The sequence below is a fragment of the Mustela erminea genome, chromosome 12 (genome assembly GCF_009829155.1).
Source record: "Mustela erminea isolate mMusErm1 chromosome 12, mMusErm1.Pri, whole genome shotgun sequence".
NCBI lineage: Eukaryota > Metazoa > Chordata > Mammalia > Carnivora > Mustelidae > Mustela > Mustela erminea.
Genome location: NC_045625.1, coordinates 77,694,407 through 77,719,036, shown reverse-complemented (window position 1 = coordinate 77,719,036; position 24,630 = coordinate 77,694,407). Strand labels below are relative to the sequence as shown.

Sequence of the window (24,630 nt, the reverse complement as noted above, 5' to 3'; positions counted from 1 at the left end):
CCTGCCAAGCAGAGAGCCTGCTGTGGGGCTCGATCCCAGGACCCTGAGATCATGACCTGAGCTGAAGGCAGAGGCTTTAATCCACTGAGCCACCCAGGTGCCCCCGTGTTTCTAGCATTTAAAAAAAAACATTTCCACCCTATTTACTATTATTTATTTATTTCACCACTGAGTCACCCAGGCACCCTTTATTTACCTATTTCTATGTTTACTTACTTGTTTATAATTTAAGTCAGAGTCTGAATAAGGTCAGGCTCTGATTGGTAGGTACATCTCTTAAATCATTGCTTTCTCTCCCTCTCCACTTCCTCTCTTTTGCTAGCCTGGTGATTTACTTGTTAAAAAGCTGGGTCACTTTTCCTGAAATTTCCAGTCTAGATGGCATACGTGCATATGTGCCTCTCCATAGTGCTCTTTGTCATGTTCCTCTTTCCTCTGTATTTTTGTCAGTTGGTGTTAGATCTAGAGCTTTGATTAGATTTTCCATTTTATCCGTCTACCTAAGGGATAGAGGGAAACATACTTCATGAAGACAGTTGTTTCATCAGAGACACAGAATATCTGTCACTTGTCCTGTGACATTACCATTCATCGATAATCATTGTCTGGATCCACTATTTCACGGACAGTTGCAAAATGGTGATATTTGAATTCTGTCACTCCTGTCTCAGTTATTAGCCGGAACATTCTGTTAAAAAAAAAAAATTCCCTTCATCCATGGCTTGATTACTCAGAAATAATAGTTTGTTCAATAGGGGCAGAATAAAGGCTTGATTTTTATCCTTTGTTAATGAATTTTCAAAATAAGGTACTGGTTCCATATTATTCTCCAAAGAGGTCTGGTGAATTCTCCTTGGTGTATGTCGAAATACGTGCTGTGTTTCAGTCCACTATATTAGTCTTTATTTTTTTAAAAAAAATTTTATTTATTTATTTGACAGAGAGAGAGAGAGATCACAAGTAGGCAGAGCAGCAGATGGGGTTGTGGGGGTGGGGGGGAAGCAGGCTTCCCACTGAGCAGAAAGCCCAATGCAGGGCTTGATCCCAGGACCCTGAGATCATGACCTGAGCTGAAGGAAGGGGCTTAACCCAACACTGAGCCACCCAGGCACCCCAGTTTCCTTATTTTTAAAAAAAAATTTTTTGAAGATTTTATTTATTTGTGAGAGCGCATGAGCACAAGCAGGGGGAGTTGCAGAGGGAGAGGGAGAAGCAGACTCCCCACTCAGTGGGGAGCCCGACGTGGGGCTCGATCCCGGATCCCACAATCATGACCTGAGCTGAAGGCAGACTTCTGCCTTAACGGACCGAGCCCCCCAGGCGCCCCTAGTATCCCTATTGATAGTCCCTCTTTGGCTAGTGGAGGCCTCTTCAGGTTGGATCATGAGTCTTTTTAAAATGATGCTCTCTTTGATAGCATCCTTACTTTATGCTGGGTTCCAGGTGAATCTTTTACATTTTCTGCCCCAGACTTGGGATCAGTGACATCTCCAGTGAGCATAGGGATTGAGTGTTTAGAAACCATGATCACATACATTTATTGAACTCTAACAGCTCTTATACTTCCATTTCCGTTTCCCCCTAAAATGATACCTCATGTAACCTGTTGCTTATAGGCATTTAACTAGACACTTGAATAGCTGAACAGTTAAAGATCAGATGCCTTCTTTTTGAACCCTGTCCAAGCCTGATTTAACATATGGTGGGATACTGTTGTTTCCGTTTCACACTTTTATTTATTTTGTTTCATTCTTTTGCTTCTGAGCCTACTTTATCCATAGTTTTAAAAGTGAAACTGAAGCTTCTGTGTTTTCATTCTCTTTCTTTTCCCTTTTCCCCCACATTAGTTATCTTTCTACCCAGTGACCTTGCCCTCAGGTAAGGCCTCGCGGGTTGTCGACTGACTGAAGCCACGTGTGTGCACTTGTCTTTGGGAGAGGAGGTTGGAAGTACACTGGTCAGAGTGGAGGGGCTTCCCGTGTGTTCCATGCTGGTCATGGTGCATGGGGCTGGTTGCATTTTGTGCAGGGTAGATTAATGGTGCATTAGCATCACATGCTTTATTTTTTTGCATGTCTAAGGAACATGCAGACATCTGTAATTGTCAGCCTCTGTGGCAGCAAATCCTTAGCAGTTAGGCAAGAAAGCAAAAGTTGAAAAAGATCCTTGGGGGCAGTACAGTCCCAGGGTCTGAGGAAAGATTACAGTTTGTGGAGCTATCAGGAGCTTTGAAAGTGAAAACAAAATCTGAGCAATTTGTAATGTCTCTGTTTTGCTCTGCCCTCCATTCTGTTTAGATGCTGTTCGAACATTAAGCAATGCCGAGGAATATCTTGATGATGAAGACTCCGATTAATTCCCTTCTGGAGATTCGAGAGCTAAAACATCTGTTGCTTTTGCCATTCCAAAACCTTTGTCTTTGCCAGAAGAGTGTTGGTAACTGTTTTTTGTCTTTTTTTTTTTTTTTTTAAGTCTATATGAACATGGAAGTATTGCACTGCGTTTGCATAGAACGTGTAAATGGGTAGGTTTTCACCTTCAGTTTGCCAATAAGTGACTGGATACTTTGCTGTATAAAGTACATTTTTGTTCACCAGAGTAGAACAAGAAGAGATTATTTCTATTTATCAAGTTTTAAAGGAATTAAAATTTTTTTTTCTTTAAAATATCAGAATGGTATTTGGTTTTGTTTTTTTGTTTTGTTTCATTTTATTTTATTTTTTTTAAGTTCTTTACCTCAAGGATTGAAATATTTTGAATGGATTTTTCAAGGGAAAAATGCTTGTTATAATAATGAACCAAAAGACTTAACAGAAAGTCGTCGGCTATTCTGACAAAAATAAACATTTAAGAGACTGTATTCCTTTTGTCTGTTTTTGTGGATCACTCTTTGCTGGTAAATAAAGCTCTTTATATTTAGGTAAAGGCTGATTTTATTTTTTAAGTCCTATTTCATATTTATTAGCACAAAGGAATCAAAGTAGCCACATTTCTGTTCAACTTTATATATTTGATTTAACCTGATTAAAGTCGAGACAATAATCATGGAGAAGATACATTTATAATGAAATACATAACTTCAGTAATTATTAGACTCCAGTTTTATCTCCAAGGTTATACACAGTATGAAGAAATCCAGTAACTCATTACAGTTTGCTTGTGGTCTGAAAGATTAAAAAAATTGATTTCCTTATCATGGAAGATGTCATCATTTCCTGTAATGGAGTAGCCAGGAGCCATGAAATTTTTTTGTGGTAAGCTTTTCACTTTGATAGCATTTGTTTTCCTAGAGTGTGCCTCTAGCACATAACAGTTCAGTTTCTTTTACTAAAACATCAATTAATATTGCAGGAAGCCTTCTGTAATATTGAAGTGACCCTTGATTTGAGATTCGAGTTCTAATTTTGTCATCACTGTTGGCGTTTGCCTAGATTCTAGGCCCTCGGCCCAGAACCCTATTTTGTAAGAAGACTTAAATGCTGATTTCAAAAAAACACATTGGTGCGGAGAAGGAAATGTTTGAAGAAGGAAGTGGGTTAGCTCAGGAAATGAATAACTGTAAGAGGTTTCTGTCTGTGACTTTTTTTTTTTTTTTTCCCTCTGTGGGTGCCTTGAGGAAGGGTATCCTGAGAAGCCTGTTTGAGGTCTTTTAAGTACCCCAACCGAATTTTAATAGAAAGAAATCTGTATAAGTAGCGACGACAGAGATAGAAAACAAAATCTGAAATTGATATCCTCAAAATAAATTGATATCCACAAAATAAAACAGAACTTGAGTTAAGGATTTGCATTCCTTCATAAGCACAAACTTGAAGACAGGAAATCCTTGTTGAAATTGTGTCTGTTTGAACCATAGACCCTTTAAGGATTCATTCTTTATTTTTAAACTTTTTTTTAAAGGAAGAGAGCACAAGCCGGGGGCAGGGGTTGCAGAGGGAGAGAGAGAATCCCAAGCAGGCTCCATGCTCACCACCGAGCCCCACACGGGGCTTGATCTCGTGACCCTGAGACCATGACCTGACTTGAAATCAAGAGTCAGATGCCCAACTGATTGAGCCACCCAGGCACCTCTAAGGATTCATTCTTTAAAATGGGGTTTGTGTGGGGCTCCTGGCTGGCTCAGTTGGAAAAGTGTGACCCTTGATCTTGGGGTTGTAAGTTTGAGCCCCATGGTAGGTGTCAAGATTGCTTAAAAATAAAATCTTTAAAATGAAATGATAAAATACAGGGCTTCTGCCTTAACAAAAAGCTTTTGGAAATCTCTGACTTCTTGTTCCTGCATACTTTGGGACTGGTGTGATTAGGATAGATGCCAACTAAACACTTTTAATTTTTCACATGGGCAGAGATAATACAGTTTATATGAATACAGATAATTTTTATGAAAATGCGGTGTGCTTGATGTGGGTATATTATTTATGTCTTTGAAGAAAAGAATAGTGAGTGGCATCACTAACATTGCTTTTAACATTACTGAACTTAATGAAAATTCTAGAAAGTTGGCCAACCAGAATTTTTGGGGAGTGGAGGGTGGACTTAGGTATATGCATGAGTTGCTGGTGAAACAAAAAAAGGACAACACATTTCGCTGTGGTTGAAACTTCATGGGAAAATTTACTTTTGCTTCTTGTTTCTTTAGCCTTGCCGATCTGAGCTTTTTCAGAGATGTCGAATGCTGAACTCAGCAACAAAAATCAGTTCTAAGAACGTGTCACTCCTCTAATTCTGTGCAGAGGAGAGCTTTGATTATGTTCTGGAAATGACTTTGGAGGTTTTGCTGTAATCTGAGCTTTCTGACAGTCCCTGTGGCCTGAATGCCTTCCCAGTTCATTGTGTGCTTTAGATAGAAAATGGCTCCCAGCCCGTTGGGGCGTGAGATAGACCAGCTTTACACCCAATAGCCTCATGCAAAGAACTGTTTTTATCAGTTTCCCATTTTAGCTTCCTTTCTGGGACTGGTCTGTAGGCATTACATTTGTCAATTTCTGTATTTCTCTGGTGAGCTCACTCCCCGCATTGTCTTGTTTTTTTCAAGTGTGGCCATGTTGTTACCCAAAGGGAAATGTTGAACAAACTGATGATGACCCTATTTTTTCTTAACTCTTAAAAACCGAATTGGAAATAATGCTGAAAATGAAATCTCAGATAATTTTAGGTAGAGGAAAATAAAAATTTTCTATATAAGCTTCCTTCATAAGGTTTCTTTATCGTGTAATTTCTAATTTACTGGCATTTCTTCTTGTGAGCCCTGTGCCTCTTACGTTTGTGAAGGGTAATTTCTTCTCTGATAGGCTGTATGGAGTCTAACGCTTAACATCAGCATTTCCCTGTTGGCTTTGATTTTGTGCTTATTCCTCTGAATTTTATGTTGAAAATAGGTTGGTAGTGGTAATGCACAGACAACCATACATTGGACAGCCGAACTGCGAAGTCTGTACTGAAAGTTGAGGTTTTGGGGAGAGAAGGATTGCAAAAGAGTCTATTCTCCCTATTTTAACCAAAAATACAGCTTCAGTGAAGTTTTCTCAAGTGAAGGAAAAATTGCAGACCACAAATTTATGGTTGCTTTCCCCTTATTTCTTAATAACAAGCCTTTACATCTGCCCATCCCTTCAAATGACATAAAATTAAATAAAACTACCATTTATTAAATGCCTACCCTGCCCGTTCCTATGCCAAGCAGTTTCGTAGACATGATGTCATTTGATCTTTACAGCAACCCCGGGCAGGGAACATTAATGCCCCTATCTTTTTACAGAAAGGCTGAGTTTTGAAGAAGTTAAGTAACTAGCTCAAGGTCACACTGCGAAGTTGGAAGTGCAGGTCTGGTCAACTCCTGAGCTAGTGCACCTGCAGCCCTACTGCATCTAGCAGGTGATGCCTTTCATGTTCGGCCAGAAAAATAGGCAGAAACGAACCAGCTTCTTTCCTACTTGAGCCCTGGATCTAGCATCTAATAAATTCAGCATACCTGCCAATTTACTTAAATGTGTTATGTAAACCAACCCTAAGAGATTTTTTTCTTTGTTTTTTTAAATAAAGGATTTCTCCCTCCCCTCCCCACCCTACCTCATCCCGGAAAATTTTGGCAGAAATTTTTGGTTCCCAGTAATCTTGAAGAAATACAATTTAATGAACAAGTTTCCCAATTTTCCTGTCTGCGCAAAACTATAAATAAGTGCCAAAGGAGTAGAGCCTCAACCAGCAGCTGATCACCTTGCTCAGAGTTTGTACTGCTAACTTCAGCATTTCCCTCAGATAGTCCAAGAGCTCCTGACTTGTTTCCATGTAATCATGAAAAGAACTGTGTGTCTGGGAAGGGTCAGGGAATATTGTCTTACCCAAGTCTGGGAGCTCGCACGGACGTGTCGGTTCCCTCCCACTTCCCAGGGAGTTCTGCTGGTGTCTCCTGCCAGCGGCCATCTGCGTGGGGCTCCCATCACGCTCAGCCCTCCACCTACACTCCACTGTTGCCAGTGGGGGGCCGGGGTGAGGTCAGGTTCCTGGCTGTGGCTGAGAAAGAAAACTGAAGACATCCAAAAAGCCTTAGAGGGAGGAGGAAGAAGGAAGGAGAGGAGAGGGGGGAAGGGGGCGAACAGCAAAGGAGAAATGGCGCCCCCCTCTGAGGTACGCATGGTCCTGATATGAAATCCTAAAGCTTCGAGAAGTGGCTAAGGGTATGGGCTTTGGGGAGGAACTGTGGATTCGGGTCTGGCTCTGCAGCTCATTGCTGAGTGGCCTTGGACAGATTCCGTAAAACATCTAGATCCATAAGCTGTAACACAGGTAAGTAATAGTGTCTATTACTTATAGATACTGAAGTTAAGAAGATTAAATGTAGTGATCTCCGTAAATGATTTAAGAGAGTGCTTGTCAGAATGATCGCCTCATAAACATTGGCTGTACCCATAAGCCCAAAGGAGGACGTTTTCATTAAATATGTGTGTATGAAGGTTGGGTCAAACATGTTTTTTCAAAAACATGGCCATCATTTTAAGATTTCCTAAAATACATTAAAAATGAGTAGAGGACAGTGATACTTCCTTCCGCTCCTTTAGGTATACTTACATGTGGTAGAGCATTTTTCAATATAAATCTACTTATTGGGGCACCTGGGTGGCTCAGTTGGGTAAGAGTCTGCCTTTGGCTCAGGTCATGATCCTAGGGTCCTGGGATCCAGCCCTGTGTTGGGTTCCCTGCTCCGTGGGGAGGGTGCTTCTCTCTCTCTCTCCCTCTGCTCTTCCCCCTGGCTGTGCTCCCTTTCTCTGTCAAATAAATAAAAACCGTAAAAAAAAAAAAATTAGAAAAATAAATTTACTGATTGATTGAGAGTTACAGGGAAGACGTATATAACTCAGAAAGACCTTATTATTCAAATAATTCAAGGTCAAGTGGGGAGAATGCTGGCCACCATTTCAGTTTTACATTGTTGCTCTGTTGCTCTGGAACAACCATTCCAGAGGGGGAGCTTGAATGGGCTTGAGCCATTCCAGATGGGGGGCTTGATGGGCTTGAAAGACCATGGATGGGTCTACTCTTTGGTACATTATGATTTCAAATTGCCCTTACATGTCTTCCAACTACGAACAACCCATCTTTTGAATGGATCAGGTTCCTAACTTCATACATTTCCCTGACAAGGTCTAAGCTTCAAGACGTGGGTCTGCGGGTGTTAACGACACAAGAATCTAAGACATGAGAAGTGAGGTGTCATACAGTCCTCCCTCGCTGTGACCAAGAAGGCTACAGAAGAGGAATTCAATTGGCCATTTCGTTTGCCATTTTAGAAGGGAAATTTGTGGGGCCCCTGAAAATGCTTTCTTAGAAGTGAAGACTAAGATGAGGACGTGAGGCCTGTTGGGACACAGGCTGGTGTGAAGGTCACTGACTGACTGACGAGAAGTAGCTTCAGAGAAGCCGACAGCTCTGCAGGGCTCTTCAGTAGAGGGTTTGCACCACCATGACCCCATGGCTCAGGAAAAACCCATCCTGTGGCTGTTACCCACCATTTCGGAGCCCAGTGACTGGACAGGCCTCTTTGTCCCCTTGATGCACCAATCATGAGGATCGGGGGACACTGGTTTGTGTGAATTCAAAGTGGTGTCGCTCCATCCATCTTTAAGAGGAGCTCGATCAGGGGCCTTTTCCTAGGACCTCAGGTTAGAGCTTAAGCCACTGTGTTGCTGGGTCAGCTTTCCAGCACGGGATACCTCTCGTCTGCAGTTGGACGTGTGATGAACCCCGCCTTTAATCTCAGAACGGGGGTTCAGATAGCAGACCTTGGTGGGGAAGAAGAATACTTGGGGTTCCTCCACGTTGCCCCTGTGGGATTTTTGTGAGTGGGATGGGGTACGGTGGGAGGTTTTCACTGTATCTCTCCATCTGCCTTTGTCAGAGCTGTAGGTTTTGCCCTTCTGTGAGTCAGACGCGTTTCGTTATATTTTTAACCTTTGGGTTGTCACTTACAGGTAACGGCACGAAGCTTGTGGATGCCGTTCTTGTCTTAAAATTGGAAATGGTGCCTTATTTCTCTCTTGCTCCATTTTTCCTTATTAGTTAGCAATGTCTTTCTTCTGAACTGTTACATGAATTCATTAATTACGCCTGCTGCTACTACCTCAAGCTATTGAGCATTTATTCCCCGCAAGGAAATTTCAGCAAGAACAGTGGAACTGCTAATATAAGAATTGTTCTTAAACTTTGTCCTTGAATAGTCCTTGGATGTGATTTATTCAGTCCAATATCTGGCCCGTCTTCTTTTTAAATAGATAGAGCCCGAGGGTCCAGAAGTGGCTGGCTTTCTTTCTTTCTTTCAAGATTTTATTTATTTGAGAGAGAGAGAGACAGAGACAGAGACAGAGAACGACTGGGGGAGGGGCAGAGGGGGAAGCAGGCTCCCCGCTGAGCATGAAGCCTGATGTGGGGCTCAATCCCAGGACCCTGAGATCATGACCTGAGCCAACCGCAGATGCTTAACCAACTGAGCCACCTAGGCACCCTTTTCCCTGTTGACTTTCTATTAGAAACATAGCAAGGTCATGGCAGAAATTGTCATTGATGAGAAATCAGTCTCACAGGATTTGAGATCATTGCCATGGGGCTTGTCTTTCCAGATTGTGTTGTTTTGTGAGAGATTGTTTTCCCACTGTAGACATGCCTTCTTTTTTCCAGGTCCTGTATATTCTTCTCTCTCTCCCTCTCTCACCATCTTTCTTTTTTGCTCCCCCCAACTTCAACTGCATTTTAGCCACACACAGGGAAATGGGAAAGGTCTGATTGTATCAACTAATTTTTTTTATACTTTTATCTCCCACTAAAAGGTTAATAGAGGGAGAAATTGAACAGCTAGCCAAAATAAAATTTGAAATGATTGAGTTTATTAGCCCTGTTTTGTGGCTGTCCTAGATGAAAAGGAGTTGAAATTCTTGTGTCCTAATTTTTCTAGTGTCTGAGTCACTACGATAATAAGACGACTGCATTCTGTGGAGTATGTGCAGTCACAGTCTGTCCCTGTTCATTGTGCTTTCTGTCTCATCCATCAGCAAGGACTGTGGCTGGGTATTTAGGAAATACCTGTTAACATTTGTATGCCAAAGGTGCCTTCTCTTTAAATTGAAGAATAATAACTAACTATGTTGAATGGTTTGACTTAGTACTAGTCCAGCAGCCTCATCATTTTGACCCACGGACAAATCCTAAGAAATGAAACTGTGGTAAGTAGGCAGTGTTTCACTCAAGGTTTGTGGCTCTTGTGTTTTCCTTTGAATGATGAGCCCTGTAAACTCAGTAATGACTTCAAATGAATAGGAATGCAAGGCTCGGTTTTCATTGATATGCCTTGCTTTTTTAAATGGTTTGCATATATTTTTTATTGCAGTGTTAATAATGACTTCACATATATTCATACCAAGAGGTATGTTCAAATCTGTCGGTGGGTCGCTTGTATTGCATACAGTTGCGGTTTAAGACTAAAACTACAGCAATACACATTTAGTACTATCAAATTTTCCTTTTTACTACAAGCTATATAAGAAACTTTATTCTCTGTATGTTATTCTCATTTCTCTTTCAGCCTAATTTCCTTACTGTGAGAAAAGCTGATTCTCATTTTTAAAGAATTCTTTAATCATGTATTATTTTCTTTCTGTCTATTTTGTAAAATCCATGATAATTCTTTCCTTCTCTCCATGCCAGTAAGGAGTTTTGTTTGTTTGTTTGTTCTTAAAGATTTTATTTATTTATTTGACAGAGAGAGAGCGTGTGCTCCAAGCAAGCAGAAGGAGAGGAAGAAGTAGGCTCCCCACTGAGTAGGAGCCTGATGTGAGACTTGATCCCAGTACCCCAGGATCATGACCGGAGCTAAAAGCAGTTGATTAACCAACTGAGCCACATAATGTCCACCAATAAGGAGTTTTTAATTGTGATGTGAAAGATGGTCTATTATTTGATCTCTCAAAATTGGATTACATCAGGCTGTTGCTTGAACTAACTTTAAGTTTTTATTTGAAGTTAGAATGGTCTATTCTCAAATATGATTTAATTGCCCGGCATGTATTTCTTAAATGAAGAAAAATTTCATTTACAAATATTGATTAAGGCAAACTAATATTTAAATACAGTTGTTTGGGGCATCTGCGTGGCTCAGTTGGTTAAACATCTGCCTTCAGCTCAGGTCATGGTCCCAGGGTCCTGGGAATGCATCAGGGCTCCCTGTTCAGCGGGGAGCCTTCTGTTCCTCTCCCTCTGCCCCTTCCCACTCCCTGCTCATGCTTTCTCTCAAATAAATAAGTCTTTTAAGAAAAAAAATAAATGCAGTTGGACAAGAATAAAGCAATCAACAAACTTTCATTTCCTTTAGAACTTTGCTTCCAAATCTGTTTGTTTTCTTCCCAGCTCCTTCACCCCTTCCATCCAATTTGCAAGCCAGTCTTATTAGTTAATACTAACTCCCAAACCATGTCCCTCCAAACTGCGCTTTCCCTCCCACTCTCGCTACAACTGCCTGGATTCTCAAGTTGGGAGTTTGTGTCCCTTTTTAGGGGGGCACCATCTGTGCAGAGGTTGGTGGAAAATAACGTAAGCTGAGCAGGGACGTTCCTACAGATTTCAGGATATACTGCAGATAAGAGGCAGCATAATTACAATGAGGAAGAGCCAATGTTGTAGCAAGGAAGATGAACATATGCCCTGTATTTGTAAATGAGGCCCCAAAACTTAAATGGTGGGAATAAAATGAAGAAGTGAACCAGGTTTATTTTCCACATGGTTTCTAGGTCCCACCTATAGACCTGGGGGGTGGGTTCCACTCCCTGCAAAGCCTTGTTGTGCTAGACCACCAGCACCCCAGCTCAGGCTCTCCCCAAATGCCTTGTCTTCTAACAAGGCACATTTTCTGTCCTCAGGTGCTTCTGTCCCATCCCTGCCGCACACTACTGACATGACAATATCTCTAAATGATCAGCTGCCTTCTCCTGCTCTTGAAACAGATCCAATGCCATCTCTGCTCTGAAGCATTTTTAAAATTTAATTTTATTTACATTCAATTAATTAACATAGAGTGTAGTATTAGTTTCAGGGGTCGAGTTCAGGGATTCGTCAGCTGCATATAACACCCAGTGCTCATTCCTTCGCGTGCCCTCCTTAATGCCCATCCCCCAGTGGCTCCACCCCCCCACCCCTCTCCCTGAAGCATTTTCTGCTCAGTTAAACTAGAGATTTCTTTCCTCTTTCATTGCTTATAACATTTGCTACTTTTATTTTTCAGTTATCATAGAGCAAATATGTTTGTGCCATACTTTGTGCTTATATCCATGCCTTATTTTATGGAGCTCATTGATGATAACGGTCCACCATTGCTTTTGCCTCACATAGCATAATGCCTGGCATAGTGCTTACATTAGAAAAAACAACAGCAAAGTTCTGTATAAAACAGACCCCCCCTCTTCTGTGTAAAGTTCTATGAATGTTAGCACACATATAGAGTTTTATAACTATCACCACGAACGATCAGGATACAGTGCAGTTCTGGCACCCCAAATAACTGTGTGCTCCCCCACTCCCCAGGCCTTCCCAATTCCTGATCTGTTCATCCCTCTAGTTTTGTCTTTTCCAGAATATCCTATAAACGGAATCATAAAGCATGTAACGTTTTGGGACATACTTCTTTCCCTCACCATAACGCCTTTGAGATTATCCAGGTTTGCTGCTGATACTGCCGCCTATGAATGGAACACGTTTTCTTGCTGAGCATTTGGGCTGGTTCCAGTTTTCAGCAATTATGAAAAGCAATAAACATTTATGTACAGGTTTAGTAAGTCCTTGTTTAATTAAATTACCTTTTTGTTGTTGTTTTTCCTAATTGAGAGCAAATCAGATTTCCCTTTATTTCTGTTTTTGTCCCCAGGGTGAGGCTGCGGGAAAGGTTTCGGCGCCTCCCACCTCTACGTGGACGGTTTCCTGCACCCGGGCCTTCCCTGCTTGGCTTTCAGGTGTTTGTGTGTGTGTGTGTGTGTGTGTTTCCTTCCCCGGGCATCTACTCTGGAAGCCTCCGTTGCGTCCACAACCCAACCACAGCGCAGGCGCACGGGATCCCTGCCGCTGCGGGAAGAACACCGAGCTCTGCCTGCAGATCCAGGCAGGCACCTTCATCACGGGGAAGACTCCGGTCGCCCCACGATCAGTGTCGGTGCTCCTCCGTGCCTCTGCAGCTGCCCGCATCCCTGTTGCGGCAACATTTCCCGTGGCCAGTCTCCGGGATGCGAGCGCCCTTCATGCCTGCCCCAGCCCCCACCCCGCTGGGCCTCCGGACCCAGTGCTAGCCCCTGTCCCGAGGGCTTTTTGCATAAGCTGGTGAACACAGGATTGGTACAGGTTCAACACTTGGTCTCATGGACTGCATAGGTAAGCAAAATTTGTGATAGGCCTCAGTAGAGAGTAAAAACCCCTTCTTTCTCTACTGTCCACGCATCTGACACCGATGTGTGGAGTTTCTACAACAAGCCTTCTCCAAGTCTCTCGACACCCACGGGGTGTCCTGTATTTCAATTCAATTCTGACAACAGTCTACCTGGGGTTAGTGCTAGACCCCACAGATGAAAGCTCAGTCCTTCAAGACTGTCGTCCCCACCCCCCCAACCCCCCACTCCAGAGGCCCGTCACAAGGCCAGGCTGTCACCTGTGCTTCTCATTGGCTGCTTATAAATCAGATGTGCCTGTGAACCCCTATTCAAGTCTGATAAGGTGTGAGAATGGCTCACAGAACTCAGGAGTAAGTTTACTAGTTTGACCGCCAGATGGAAGAGACGCATAGGGCAGGGTATGGGGTAAGCGTGTGGAACTTGATGCCCTGAGTGCACCCCCATCCCGGCACCTTCTGGGTTGGTATTGCCAACCCAGAAATTCTCCAAACCCCTTTGGCGGGGGTTTTTACAGAGGCTTCTTTACACAGGCACGATTGATGAAACCATTGACCACAGGTGATTAATTCAACCTCCAGTCTCTGTCCCCTCTGATCACAGGGTTGGTCCTTCTGTCAAATAGCTTCCATCCTGAGGCTCTCCAGGAGCCTCCAGCCATTAGTCATAGCATTAATATACAAAAAGACACGTATTACTTAGGAGATTCCAAGGATTTTAGGAATGATGTGCCAGGAAAAGGGGAAGACTATATGTATATTTCTTACTGTGTGCTATATGTTCTATATATACTTGAAGAATATATATGCGAATGGTGTATGTTTATACATGATGAGTCATTCTAAAATCGGCATGTCCTTTCAGATTTCAGGAAAAGGTAGGATTAGCTGTGGGTGTCACTGACATATAATTAATACTAAATGAATTCTGAAATGAACTCAATGCTTCCCAGACAGATGCTTGACAGTATGAATCAAGGAAACACATGAACTTGCATAAAGATTTGTTTATTTTGTGACTTATATAGAATTTATTAATTTTGAAATGCTCATGAGAAGTCCAAACTATCAATTTGTATCATTGACAGAATCATTCCCAATGATTCAGAAATACCAAACACTTTAAATATAGATTTCTTAAGAACTTACCACTTTCAACATTCTGGGAAATTTCAAACAGAGCAAGATGTTCTCAGAAAAAGTAAAAACAGTGCAAAATATCCTGACTTCCCCTTTTACTAACAGAAGACAATATGCTTTACAAAGTATGGCAAAGGGAAGAGTGCATTCACTTTCAGGGAGAGCTGAATTTGAGTCACAGATTAGCTACAAACTTGCTGAATCATTTCAGGCGGGTCACCCAACCTCTCTGAGCATCTGTTTCCTCATCTCTAAAAGTGAGAGTACTTTTGATTACCACACAGGATGATTGTGCAGATTTAAGAGATAACATGCAGAAACTGCTTGTGATATTATTCATTCAGTAAATGTTAAGTTCCTGCCTTCTTCTCTGAACTTTTATTCTTCAATTTATTTATTTATTTAATTTTAGAAATTATTTTCATTAAAATATAATGTATTATTTGCCCCAGGGGTACAGGTCTGTGAATCATCAGGTTTACACATTTCACAGCACTCACCATAGCACATACCCTCCCCAATGTCCATAACCCAACCACCCTATCCCTAACCCTCACTCCCAGCAACCCTCACTTTGTTTTGTGAGATTAAGAGTCTCTTATGCTTTGTCTCCCTCCCAATCCCATCTTGTTTCATTTTTGACCTTCCTATCCCTGGCAACCCCCTGCCCTGCCTCTGAAATTCCTCATATCAGAGAGTCATATGATAATTGTCTTTCTTTGACTGACTTATTTCTTTCAGCATAATATCCTCTAGTTCCATCCACATCGTTGCAAATGACAAGATTTCGGGTTTTTTGATGGCTGTACAGTATTCCATTTTTTTTTTTAAGATTTTTAAAAATTTATTTGACAGATGGGTACTTTATAGCTTTCTGAGTACAGGTTCTTTGCCTCTTTGGTTAGGTTTATTCTTAGGTATCTTATGATTTGGGGTGCTGTTGTAAATGGGATCAACTCCTTAATTTCTCTTTCTTCTGTCTTGCTATTAGTGTATAGAAGTGCAACTGATTTCTGAGCACTGATTTTCTATTGGACACTTTACTGGATTCTTTTATGGGTTCTAGCAGTTTTGGAGTGGAATCTTTTGGGTTTTCAATAAAGAGTATCATATCATCTGCAAAGATTGAGAGGTTGACTTTCTTTGCCAATTCAGATGCCTTTTATTTCTTTTTGTTGTCTGATTGCCGAGGCTAGGAATTCTAGTACTATGTTGACTAGTACTATGTATACTAGTACTATGTTGATGTATTCCTGACTTTAGGGGGAAAGCTGTAATTTTTTCCCCATTGAGAATATTTTCTGTGGCTTTTTTCATAGATGGCTTTGATGATACTGAAGTATGTACCCTCTATCCCTATACTTTAAAGAGTTTTGATCAAGAAGGGATGCTCTACTTTGCCAAATTCTTTTTCAGGATCTATTGAGAGTATCATATGGTTCTTATTCTTTCTTTTATTAATGTATTATATAACAACTGATTGATTTGAAGATGTTGAACCATCCTTGCAGCCCAGGAATAAATCCCACTTGGTCTTGGTGAATAATCCTTTTAATGTACTGTTGGATCCTATTGGCTAGTATTTTGGTGAGAATATTTGCATCTGTGTTTGTCAAGAATATTTGTCTGTAATTATCCTTTTTGATGGGATCTTTTTCCGGTTTTGGCTTCATTAAATGAGTTTGGAAGCTTTTCTTCCATTTTAATTTTTTCGAACAGTTTTGGGAGAATAGGTATTAATTCTTTAAATATTTGGTAGAATTCCTCTGGGAAGCCATCTGGCCCTGGACTCTTGTTTGTTGGAAGATTTTGATGACTGCTTCAATTTCCTTACTGGTTATGGGTCTGTTCAGGTTTTATATTTCTTCCTGGCTCAGTTTTGTTAGTTTATATGTCTCTAGGAATGTATCCATTTCTTCCAGATTGTTAAAATTTGCTGGTGTATAGTTGCTCGTAATATGTTCTTATAATTGTTTGTATTCTTTGGTGTTCATTGTGATCTCTTCACTTTCATTCATGCTTTTATTAATTTGGGTCCTTTCTCCTTTCTTTTTGATAAGTCTGGCCAGGGGTTTATTAGTCTTATTAATTCTTTCAAAGAACCAGCTCCTAGTTTCATTGATTTGTTCTACTGTTCTTTAGGTTTCTATTTTATTGATTTCTGCTCTAATCTCTATGATTTCTCTTCTCTTACTGTGTTTAGGCTTTCTTTGCTGTTCTTTCTCCAGTTCTTTTAGGTATATGGTTACTTTGTGTACTTGAGACCTTTCTCATTTCTTGAGAACTGCTTGTGTTCCTATATACTTTCCTCTCAGGACTGCCTTTGCTGTGCCCAAAAGATTTTGAAGAGTTGCATTTTCATTTCCATTTGTTTCTATGAATTTTTTCAGTTGTTCTTTAATGTCCTGGTTGACCCACTCATTCTTTAGTGGGATGCTCTTTAGCCTCCATGTATTTTAGTTCTTTCCAACTTCCCTCTGGGGATTGAGTTCTAGCTTCAGAGCATTGTGGTCTGAAAATATGCAGGGAATGATCCCAATCTTTTGGTACTGTTGGGATCTGATTTGTGACCCAGAATGTGATCTGTTCTGGAGAATGTTCCATGTACACTAGAGAAGAATGTGTATTCTGTTGCTCTGGGATGGGATGTTCTGGATATATCTGTGATGTCCATCTAGTCCAATGTGTCATTTAAGGCCTTTATTTCCTTGCTAATCTTTTGCTTATATGATCTGTCCATTTCAGTGAGGGGGGTGGCTAAAGTCCCCAACTATTATTGTATTATTGTCAATGTGTTTCTTTGATTTTGTTATTAATTGGTTTGTATAATTGGCTGCTTCCATGTTAGGGGCATAGATATTTAAAATTGTTAGATCTTCTTGTTGGATAGGCCCTTTAAGTATGATATAGTGTCCTTCCTCATCTCTTATTATAGTCTTTGGCATAAAATCCAATTTATCTGCTATAAGGATTGCCACCCCAGCTTTCTTTTGATGTCCATTAGCATGGTAAATGGTTTTCCACCCCCTCACTTTAAATCTGGAGGTATCTTTGGGTCTAAAATGAGTTTCTTGCAGACAGTATATTGACGGGTCTTGTTTTTTCATCCATTCTGATACCCTGTGTCTTTTGATTGGGGCATTCATTCCATTTACATTCAGGGTAACTATTGAAAGATATGAATTTAGTGCCATTGTATTGCCTGTAAGGTGACTATTACTGTGTTTTGTTTCTGTTCCTTTCTGGTCTACTACTTTTAGACTCTCTCTTTGCTTAGAAGACCCCTTTCAATATTTCCTGTAGGGCTGATTTGGTGTTTGCAAATTCTTTTAGTTTTTGTTTGTCCTGGAAGATTTTCTCTCTCCTTCTGTTTTCAATGACACCCTAGCTGGGTATAGTATTCTTGGCTGCATATTTTTCTCATTTAGTGCTCTGAATATATCATGCCAGACCTTTCTGGCTTGCCAGGTCTCTGTGGATAAGTCTGCTGTCAATCTACTAATTCTACCATTGTATTACAGACCTTTTGTCCTGAGCTACTTTCAGGATTTTCTCTTTGTCACAAAGACTTGTAAGTTTTACTATTAGGTTATGGGGTGTGGATATATTTTTATTGATTTTGAGGGGCGTTCTCTGTGCCTCCTGGATTTTGATGCTTCTTCCCTATTAGGGAAATTATTATAATTTTCTCCAATATACCTTCTGCACCCCTCTCTCTTTCTTCTTCTTCTGGGATCCCAATTATCCTAATATTGTTTTGTCTTATGGTATCACTTATTTCTCAAATTCTCCCCTCGTGGTCCAGTACTTGTTTGTCTATCTTTGCTCAGCTTCTTTATTTTTAATCATTTGATCTTCTATATAACTAATTCTCTCTTCTGCCTCATTCATCGTAGCAGTAAGAGCCTCCATTTTTTACTGCACTCATTAATAGCTTTTTTGATTTCAACTTGGTTAGGTTTTTGTTCTTTTATTTCTCCAGAAAGGGATTTCATTTCTCCCTTTAGAGAAAGGGATTCTCTAATATCTTCCATGTCTTTTCTGAGCCCAGCTAGCACTTAGATGATCATCATTCTGAACTTTAGTTATTAATTAGGTCCCTAACCATTGGTACTACCTCTTGTTCTTTTTATTATTTATTTATTTATTTATTTATTGTGGAGATTTTTACTGCCTTATCATTTTATCCATATAAGAATATATGAGTAGAGAGAGTAAAATACTAAGAGGTTGGAAGGACCCCAGAAAAATATACACTAACCAAATCAGAAGAGACCTGAAACTTGGAGGAGATAAAAGGGGAGGGAAATGAATAAAATATATATATATATATATATATATATATATATATATATATATATATATGGTGAATAGAACAGATCCACCCACTTGGTTTTGTGTTTATTCTGGTCTTTTAGAAGAAACTACCTCTCAAAATTTTAAAGAAAGAAAAAGTTATATATATTAAAAAATAAGGGTAAACATGATGAAGGGATGGACTATGACTGTAAAGATGAAAATAAAGGAAGATTCTGAAAAAGGAATTGATAAGTTGGTTGGAAAAAGAAAAAAAAAGAGGAGAGAGAATGTGATCAGGGTAGAGCTAGATTTAGGGTATGTTTTGATCTATTAGAAGAAATTATATCCCAAAAATTTAAAGGAAATAAAAACCTATATGTATATAAAAATATGGTTAAATATAATGAAAGGATAAAATATGACTATGGGGCACCTGGGTGGCTCAGTGGGTTCAAGCCTCTGCCTTCAGCTCAGGTCATGATCCCAGAGTCCTGGGATCGAGCCCCACATAAGGCTCTCTGCTCAGCAGGCACCCTGCTTCCTCCTCTCTCTGCCTGCCTCTCTGCCTACTTGTGATCTCTGTCTGTCAAATAAATAAATAAAATCTTTTTTAAAAAAATGACTGTAACAATGAAAATTTTAAAAGATTCTTTAAAAAAGATATTGATAAGATAAAATAGTTAAAAGATGTTAAAAGAGGAAAGAGGAAAAGTTATAAAAATGGAGTGAGAAAAAAATAAAATTAAAAAAAAATTAACTTCACAAGGCTAAAGGATCATGGGAAAAAATCCATGAATTCTGTTTTGCTTTCCCCTCCTCTGCAGTTCCGCAGTTCTCGTTGATCCAGTGAACTTGGTCTTTGCTGGATGTTCTTGCTGATCTTCTGGAGGGCCGGGGTCCTGTTGTAGTGATTCTGAAATGTCTTTGCCTGAGGCAGATTTGTGCCACCCTTGTCAGGGTCCAGGCTAGGTAATCTGCTCGAGTTTGCTCTCGGGAGCTTTTGTTCCCTGAATGCTTTCCGTAGAGCTTTGGAGGATGGGAATGAAAATGGTGGCCTCCCAATCTCCAGCCCAGAGGAGCTGAGCTCAGGGACCCCCTCCTCAGTGCGCCTTCAGAGAAAAGCAGTCAATCACTCCTGTCTCCCTGGTCTCCAGCTGCGCTCTGTGCTCACTTGGCCTGTGACAGAGCATTTCTATCTCTGGTGCATGGCTCCACTTGGAGTCTCCAAACCCTGCAAATTCCTGCCCCACGCTTGCATGCCACTCCTCTTGGAGGAGGAAGGAAGGGGTCTCCCTGAATCTGCCACTTGTGGGATCCCTGCTCGAAGAGCTGTGATCCAGCTGTGCCTGGGATCATGGTTTAAGGTAAGCCCAAGCTGAGACCTCACTCTTCAGCTCCGTCTCTGTAGCCAGCTTCCCTACTCTGATACCTGGGAGCTCTGCCACACTCAGACACCCCCGGTCTTTCTGTGACCCTGTGGGTCCTGAGACCACACTGTCCCCGCCAGGGCTCCACCCCAGCTTAGCCTTTGGAGTTGACATCCTTCAGTGGAGCTGACTTCTAAAAGTTCTGATTTTATGTTCTGTTGCTCCAACACTTGCCAGGAATCCACCCCTCCCCTCCACAGTCATCTTCCCATAGCTTCGGATTCACTTCTCCGCATGTCCTAAGTTCCCGACAGTGGTCGATTTTCTGTTTCTAGAATTGCTGCTCTTCTTCTCTTTGATCTCCTGTTGAGTTTGTAGGTGGTAAGAATGGTTTGAGAACTACTTACCTGAACTCCTGGGACCTAATGCGATTTCCATTTCCTACTCCTCTGCCACATTGCTTCCTCACACACACCTCTTCTCTAACTTTAACATCTTTATCTTTAAAATTTGATTTTCAGCTATCTAGTATGGGTCAAACTGGAGTATAAAAGAGGATATAGGACATAATATTTTACTTGATCTAGAAATGTGGGTGCCCAGAAGATGTACCTTTTTATAATTCACAGAGTCACAGGTGGAAAAAAGTCTAGAGTTGGAAAAATTTTATAAATCATCTGGTCTTAGTCCCACATTTTCATGATTAGGAACTCTTTTCTATCTGAAGTTATTTTGGGGGGGTATGAGGAGAAAGCCTAGTTGCAGAGATCCAGGCTTCCAAATTAAGGAATATAACTTTTTGATAAATAAATAATAATGGTGGGCACCTGGGTGGCTCAGTGGGTTAAGCCTCTGCATTTGGCTCAGGTCATGGTCCCAGGGCCCTGGGATTGAGGCCCATATAGGGCCCTCTGCTCAGCAGGAAGCCTGCTACCCCCTTTCTCTCTGCCTGCCTCTCTGCCTAGTTGTGATGTCTCTCTCTGTCAAATAAATAAATAACATTTTTTTAAAAAAACAAGTAATAGTGGCATTAAGTGTTTTACCTTGAATTCAAAGATTCCCAATGGCTCTATTGAATTTTCAGTCTGAAGTCCCTTTTTGATTTTTTTAAAGACTTAATTTTTTTTAGAGCAGATTTAGATTCACACCAAAATAAAATAAAATAAGAGGAAGCTTCAGAGATTTCTTGTAAATTACCTGTCCCCACATTCTCCCTCATGATCCACATCTCCCATCAGGGGGTACATTCATTATAGCTTATGAACTTATATTCACACATCATAATCACCCAAAGTCCATAGTTCACAATAGGGTTCACTCATGGTGTGTACTTTCTACGGGTCTGGACAAATGGATAGGGCCAGGTACCCTTCTCTCCCCTATCCCATTATGGTATTGTACAGAGTATTTCCACTGTATTTGTTGTCCATGTTTTGGATTTGGCCATTCCAAGTAGGTGTGTAGTGATATCTTGTTGCTGTAATTTTCCTTTCCCTGATGACATCTGATGTGGAGAATCTTTTCTTTTCTTTCTTTCTTTTTTTTTTTTTTAAGATTTTATTTATTTATTTGAGAGAGAGAGATCACAGGTAGGCAGAGAGGCAGGCAGAGAGAGAGGGGGAAGCAAGCTTCCTGCTGAGCAAAGAGCCTGTTGCGGGGCTCAATTCCAGGACCCTGAGATCGTGACCCGATCCGAAGGCAGAGACTTAAACCCCTGAGCCACCCAAGGTGTCCCTGGAGAATATTTTCTTATGCTTATTTGCCATCTATAGATCTTCTTTGGCGAGATGTCTGTCATGATCTTTGGCCCATTTTAAAATCCAGTTATTTGTTTTCTTACTGACTTTTAGGAGTTCTTTGTATATTTTGGGTCATATTTATTTATCAGGTATGGTTTTTGTAAATATTTCCTCCCAGTTTGTGGTTGTCTTAGTCTCTTGACATTATCTTTCACAGAGCAGAAGTTTTTAATTTTAATGAAGTTCAATTTAGTATTTATTTCTTTCAAGAGTCAGGTCTTTGGTGTTGTATCTAAAAAGACATCATCAGGGTGCCTGGTTGGCTCAGTCGGTTTAGTGTCTGCCTTCAGCTCAGGTCATGACCCTACTGCTTGTGCTCTGCTCTCTCTCTCAAATAAATAGATAAAATCTTTAAAAAAATTTATCTTGGTAATTATTCTCTGTGGGTGCATCCGAGATTTATCACGTATTTTTTATTGTCAAATAGTATTTCAGTGTATGGCTGCACTATAACCTGTTTGGTCAGATTATAAATGATGGATATTTAAATTACTTCAAGTCTTTTATGATTACAAACAGTAAATAAACATTCTATGTATGCCGTTTACACATGTCTGTCTCTAGGAAGAACTCCCAGAAGAATTGCTGAGTATGTTTATGCATTTTCATAAATATTGTCCAATGACCCCGACACTTTGATCACTCTCCATCAGCAACGCATGAGAATGCCTCTTTACCCAAAGCCTTATCAACAGAGGATTTAGCAAACATTTTGTGATTTTAGGGCCTTCTTGATAGGTTTGGTGTCTTGTGAAAAATTTTCTTTCAAGCTCAGAGGAGTGCCTGAATTCTTCTATTTAGTTTTATCACCCATAAATCATTCTTCATGGAGGTGCCCATAATTGTATTACTACTTTGCCTAAAATCTTTCAGTGGCTATTCCATAGGATAAGATGAGGATTTCTCTGCATGGCAGAGTCTGGTTTTTGCTTATCTCTTTACTTCATCCTTTGCCACCCCTCACTGTCCACCACTCCATCCCCAACTCTGCCCCTATCTTGCTCAACTACTAATGGTTCTTCCCGAAGGCCCCATTTCTGTCTCACCAGCTGCCTTTGCAAAACCTGCTGTTCTTGCCCAGAATACTTCGACTCCTTTTAGTCTGTTTTCTTTACTCATTCCAATTTGGGTCAGGGGCTCCTTTTGTGCCCTGTCTTGCTCTCCACATATACATCCATCACTGAATTCATCAGAGTGGGCGTTGGGCTTGTCTGCCTGTTCCAGAAGGTTGTAAATTCCTTGAGATCAAGGACCTCAACTTAATGTTTGTTGACCAGTTTATTAGCACAGAGTCTGTACCAAGAAATGTTAGTTAAATAAATACAGTCCCCTACTAAAAGGCAAATATTCTGGTCACATTCTTTTGTTGGTGTACATGTGTTTTTATTTATTTATATATGGGTTTCTTACTGTGGTAAAATATACGAACACGGAATTTACTATTTTAACTGTTTTTTCTTGTACAACTCCATGGCATTAATTACATTTATGCTGTTGAGCAACCATCATCACTCTCTGTTTCCAGAACATTTTCATTACTTCAAACAGAAACTCTGTAACCGTGAGACAATAACTCCCTATTTCCTTCTTCTCCTAGCTGTTGGTAACCTCAAACCTACTTTCTGTCTTTATGCATTTGACTTATCTAATATTTCACATAAGTGAAATCATGTAATAGTTATCCTGTCTGGCTTTTCTCCTAGCATACTGTTTTCAAGATCCATCCATGTTGTAGCATGTTTAAGAACTTCATTCATTTTATGGATGAATAATTTTCCATTAGATGGATGTACATACCGTATTTTATTTTTCCATTCATCTGTTGATGGATGGACACCTGAGTTATTTCCACCTTTTGACTGTTGTGAATAGTGCTGCAATGAATATTGTCACACATGGATCTGAGTCCCTCTTTTAAATTCTTTTTGGGTATTATAACTAAGAGCAGAATTGCTAGATCATATGGTAATTCTCTTTTGTAAGGAACCACCAAACTGTTTTCCACAGCGGCTGTACCACTTCACATTCCCATCAGTAGATTTATAAAGGTTTCAGTTTCTCCACATCCTTGCCAAGACTTGTCATTTTCCATTTTTTGTAGACATCCTAGTATGTTTGAAGTGCTACCATATTGTAGTTTTAATTTGCATTTCCCTAGTGATGAAGGATATTGAACATATTTTCATGTGCTTCTTGGCCATTTGTGTATCTTTGTTGTAGAAATGTCTATTTAATATCTATTTAAGTACTTTCCCATTTAAATGTCTACTTAATGTCTCTTTAGGTATTTTCCAATTTGTCCTTTTAATATTGAGTTCTAGGAATATATTCTGGTTATTTAAATCTTACATATATGTGATTTATAAATATTTTCTCCCATTCTATAGGTTGTCTTTTCACTTTCCAGATAATGTCATTTGATGCACAAAAGTTCTACTACTGATGAAGTCAATTTATCTATTTTTCTTTTGTTGCTTGTGTCATGTCTAAAGCTCTATCACTAAATCCAAGGTCATGAAGATTTACCGCTGTTTTCTTTTAAGAATTTTATCGTTTTTGCTCTTCTGTTTGGATCATTGACCCATATTAAGTTAATGTTTTGTATATGGTGTGTTGTACTTGGTTCTTTTGCATGTGGGAAACCAGTTTTCCCAGCACTATTTGTTGAAGAGCCTGCTTTCTCCATCGAATGAACTTGACACTTTGTCAAGAAATGAATTGGCCATACATGCTTGAGATTATTTCTGGAATCTCAAAGTTACTCCATTGTTCTATATTCTACGCTTTTGTCAGTACCACCGTGTTTTGATTACTATACCTCTGTAGTAAGTTTTTAAGTTGGGACATGTGAGGTCTCTGACCTTGTTATTCTTTTTCAAGATGGTTTTGGCTATTTGAAATTCCATATGAATTTAAGGATTGGCTTTTCCACTTCTGCAAAAAAGGCCCTAGGGATTCTGGTAGGAATTACATTAATCTGTAGTTTGCTTTGGATAATGTTGACATCTTAATTTTAACTTTTCCTACCCATGAAGCTGGAATATCTCCCCATTTATTTAAGGTCTTTAAAATTTTTCAGCAATGTTTTGTAGTTTTTGGTGCACAGGCCTTT

At 40.2% G+C, this 24,630-nt stretch overlaps 1 protein-coding gene across 2 annotated transcripts in view; it reads left to right on the top strand.

The window, feature by feature from the left end:
- OSTF1 (osteoclast stimulating factor 1) overlaps nucleotides 1-2,925 on the top strand; it is a 52,391-nt gene extending 49,466 nt beyond the window's left edge. Inside the window, exons 10-11 of one of the 2 annotated variants that reach the window (XM_032306847.1) lie at nucleotides 1,848-1,878; nucleotides 2,298-2,925. In XM_032306847.1, coding sequence (XP_032162738.1) covers nucleotides 1,848-1,878; nucleotides 2,298-2,337 — 71 coding nt within the window. In that variant the 3' untranslated portion in view covers nucleotides 2,338-2,925. The remainder of the gene's footprint in view (nucleotides 1-1,847; nucleotides 1,879-2,297) is intronic. The other variant, XM_032306848.1, reaches the window with a different exon arrangement.
- Nucleotides 2,926-24,630: the final 21,705 nt, after the last annotated feature.